General features: G+C 25.3%; 2 protein-coding genes across 2 annotated transcripts; both read left to right on the forward strand.

Moving 5' to 3' along the window:
• Positions 1-653, forward strand: LOC132924518 (uncharacterized). Its single transcript, XM_060988883.1, has 2 exons — positions 1-202; positions 481-653. Exons 1-2 carry the CDS (start codon positions 1-3, stop codon positions 651-653), a joined length of 375 nt encoding a protein of 124 aa, XP_060844866.1.
• A 1,879-nt stretch (positions 654-2,532) lies between these two features.
• LOC132926142 (uncharacterized) lies at positions 2,533-3,335 on the forward strand. Its single transcript, XM_060990480.1, has 2 exons — positions 2,533-2,712; positions 2,781-3,335. The coding sequence occupies exons 1-2, from the start codon at positions 2,533-2,535 to the stop codon at positions 3,333-3,335; spliced, it is 735 nt and encodes a 244-aa protein (XP_060846463.1).
• The last annotated feature ends 758 nt before the right edge of the window (positions 3,336-4,093 follow it).

The following is a 4,093-nucleotide window of genomic DNA, read 5'->3' on the forward strand; positions in this document are numbered from 1 at the left end:
ATGAAGCCGAAAGAAATCAAAAAAAGGTGCTACACAAAAGTAGAAATTGAAGGAAATGAAAGATATGCGTGCAGATATTGTAATAAAAATTATAAAGAAAATGTAACAAGAATGACAGTGCACATTAAAAACGAGTGTAAAGAAGTTCCACAGTGTATTTCAAAATCTTTATTGTCGCCTAAGAAATCAAAGTTTAACCATAGTAAGTTTATTTAATTATTACTATAAGATTTAAAATTTTCTGTTGTCATAATTACCTATAATAATCATTATTTCATTATACTTTTGTGAATTGATAATATTCATATCCAAAATTCACATAATATAAAATATAAATTTACAGAAAAATGTATGTAGGTACTTAATATGTAAGTACCTAAATGTTTATTTTTAATATTTATAAATTAAATTATTACCTATAATCAAAGTTCTTAATATTATATTTTAAATAATTTTTTTATTTTTATTTTAATTTTCTAGAAAATATAAATGCATTTAATCAAAATTCATTGGAAATTGTGCCAAATACTGAAACTGTTATTCAGATAACTGATACAAATCAGAGTTCTATTGAAAATCCTCAGATTACCCTTAAAAATCAGAGTTTACTGAAATTTGTAGATACAATGAAAGGAGGAGAAAAGGTAACATAACTATTTTAGTTTTAAGCTATATAATAATAGAATACAGTATAAGGCCAAGATGGGGCTTATAGTTAATACATTTGCATATTTATTGGGAAAGTAAATTATATAATTGAAATATAGTTTAATACAATTTTTATAGTATTTTCTATGTAAGAAATTAAAAAATGTTAAGTAGGTTCATATTCTGGAAAACTTAATAATGTAGATATTTTTTAACAATTTTAATTAATGTATAAATCTATCATTTATAATTTATTAACTGTAGGACTATTTGGATGAATTATTATCAAGAGCCATGTTTACATCTGCTACACCATTTTCAATTGTGGAAAATCAGAACTGGTTAAAATTTTTTAAAACACTTAGACCCACATATAATCCACCATCAAGAAAAACAATATCAACTACCCTATTGGAAAAAGAATATTTAAGAACTTATAACAAAGTCTATGAAAATATTTTAGAAGCTAAAGTTTATGCAGTTCAGTTAGATGGTTGGAGCAATATAAGGTGTGTACATTAATTATGCATTTCTTTTTAGATTATAACAGTTAAAGTGAAAGAATTTCAAAGTCAATAGTATTAATGTATTGTTTAAATAATATATAAATATAATTATTATCAAAAGAAAGTAAATTAATTTTTAAAGTAGTAATAATTTTACAAAACACAAATAGAATATAGAATCTATTAAAATTAGTAATAGGTTTTGGAACAATAATACCAATATAATTATTAAACCTAGTATTATGATTATGTGTAGGTGTATTACTAATATCTGTAATTAAACATAAAAAGGCATACATTTTTAAGGTATAAAGAATTTAAATTATAAAGATTATAATATAATGTCAAAGTGATTTTTCTGTGTTTGTTATATAATTTTACACCACCATTTTTAAATAAAGGGATAGTTAGTGACTTTTTAAATGTGATGAAAAGCATTTGTTAAAAATAATTTATAGTTGATTTTATTTATTTTTAAAATTTTAAAATTTTTTTCAGAAATGAATCAATTATGAACATAATAATAACAACTCCTAAACCATTTATATTTAAGTAAATTGATTGCGGCTCTAACCGCCATACTGCTGAATACATTTCTGCTGAAATAAGTTCTGTTATTGAAGAGTTGGGTAAAGAGAAATGTCTAGGCGTTATAACTGATAATGCAAGTAATATGAAAAAAGCTTGGAAATTATTACAAGCTGATGAAAAATTCAAAAGTTTACCTATAGCTTATTATTCATGTGTATCGCATACCTTGAACTTGTTAATGTTAGATGTTGTGAAAGTGAAAACATGTTTTGAGATTGAAAACATATCCAAAGCTATTATTAAAAATATTATTAGCACTCACATTTTGAAAGGTTTGCAACATTGAGAATTATAAACTTTACATTATGTACTTATTTAAGTTACAATGATGATTTTTATAGCTAATTTTACACGTATTCAAAAAGTAAAAAACATCAAATGTTCCCTCAAACTTCCAGTAAAAACTAGATGGGGCTCATTCATAAATTGTTTAGAAAGTCTTATAAAAAATAAAAGCACATTACAGAATTTGGCTGTTTCTGATGATATAAATGTAAGTAAATTGAAAAAATATTTAAATTTATTATAAACATCTATATTGTCTATGTTTATTTTTGTTAAGATAATAGAAAAGTTAGATAAAACAGTGAAACGCAAGATATTATCAGACCAATATTGGAACTATGTTGAGAATTTTATCACTCTTGTTCGTCCAATAGTTAATTGGATTACAATTCTTGAGAGTGATACGCCAAGACTTTCTGTAGTACCAGAAGCTTTGAATGAAATCAAACAACATTTTATAACATATATTCCAATTTCCCCATTACTTGAAGTGGAAGGAACAATGTTACTAAAAAAGATTGATGAACGTTATAACATGGCTATACATCCAATCCATTTTGCAGCAAATTTGGTTGATCCAAACTACCAAGGAAAAAATTTAAAAGATGGCTGTGATGTTGAAGGTATATTATTCTTAAAAAAAGTGGCAAAAGTTCTACTCAAAGACAATGAGTATGATAAAGTAAGAAAAATCATTAAAATTGTTGGAGAAAATTTATTTTACAAATCATAATGTACCCTTTTTTTTAGATAATGATTGAAGTTGCAGAATTCCGTGCACATGAAGGTTTTTGGGCAAAAGATGTTGTATGGTGCAACTGTAGTGAAATGGATGCAAGGACATGGTGGAACGGAATCTGCTCTAATACAAAACTCTCTACAGTTGCCTCAGCTATACTTTCCTTACCGGCATCTTCAGCAGCTACTGAAAGGTCCTTTAGTGTTTATTCCCACATTCACAATAAAAAAAGAAACCGATTAACCAACACTAATGCCTCAAAACTACTTTTTATTCAAGCTAATATGAATAATATTGATTTCTTAAGTCCAGATAAAAGAAATAATAAAGTACTATCAACTTCTACCAGTTCTACCAATTTAGTATCAAATAACTTTGTTCAGTCAGTAAGTAAGTTAGCAACAGATAAAGATCTGGAAAATGTTGATGAGATAGTAAATGCAGATGATAGTGAAGACACAGAAGAAGAAAATTATGATACAGAAGATCTAGTTGAATCTGATAACCTATCAGATGAACATTATGTTTTAAGCGATGATGAATTTAATGAATCACACTTTAAATAGGTTAATAAATCTAACTTTTATTTTATTTAAGTATCTCAGTATCTGTTAAAAAATAAAGCAAAGTATGAATAAATTTATAGTAAGTTTATTTTTTGTTATTTTTTCTTTGTTCAAATTATTTCACATTTGTATAATTTATTCATCATACTATTCATATATTTTATACAGTTATACATATTTAAATATAATACTTGAGGTTAAGTGTGGACTAATGTCCAGTGGTAGTATTGGTTAGCTGAGTTATAAACATGTTATTAAGTTCATAATAAACTAATAAAAAAAAAACACTATTAAAAAAATTTACGTAAATTTACGGTAATTTACGTAAAATTTACAGGTAAATTTACGTAAAATTTACAGGTAAATTTACGTAAAATTTACAGGTAAATTTACCGAAAAAAATTTTACGGTAAAATTCCCATCTCTAGTCGCCACACAGTACACACTACTGCATATAGACTGTATATATATGTTACCGGAAAAGATGACATTCAGTCAGTGTTGACAATGACTAGTCAATAACGATAAGGCCTGATTTAGTAAGGAATTAACGTCAATATCTAGTCATTTATGACAATTCCTAATGAAAGAAGGCATTGATGATAATATTAAAAATCGAATAATATATTATATTATTTATGAGCTATTTAGGATAAATCATAATCTCAAATTCTTAATCTTTATAATAATAATTTTGCTGTATGTATAGAATGAATTATATCAAACAACTCTTCATTTTTTACATAATAACGCACACC

Source organism: Rhopalosiphum padi, chromosome 3 (genome assembly GCF_020882245.1).
Source record: "Rhopalosiphum padi isolate XX-2018 chromosome 3, ASM2088224v1, whole genome shotgun sequence".
NCBI lineage: Eukaryota > Metazoa > Arthropoda > Insecta > Hemiptera > Aphididae > Rhopalosiphum > Rhopalosiphum padi.

Coding starts and splice junctions, on each gene's coding strand:
- LOC132924518 (XM_060988883.1), top strand. CDS start 1: ATGAAGCCGAAAGAAATCAAAAAAAGGTGCTACACAAAAGTAGAAATT. Junction 203..480: donor GAAATCAAAGTTTAACCATA/GTAAGTTTATTT, acceptor TTAATTTTCTAG/AAAATATAAATGCATTTAAT.
- LOC132926142 (XM_060990480.1), top strand. CDS start 2,533: ATGTTACTAAAAAAGATTGATGAACGTTATAACATGGCTATACATCCA. Junction 2,713..2,780: donor AAGACAATGAGTATGATAAA/GTAAGAAAAATC, acceptor CCTTTTTTTTAG/ATAATGATTGAAGTTGCAGA.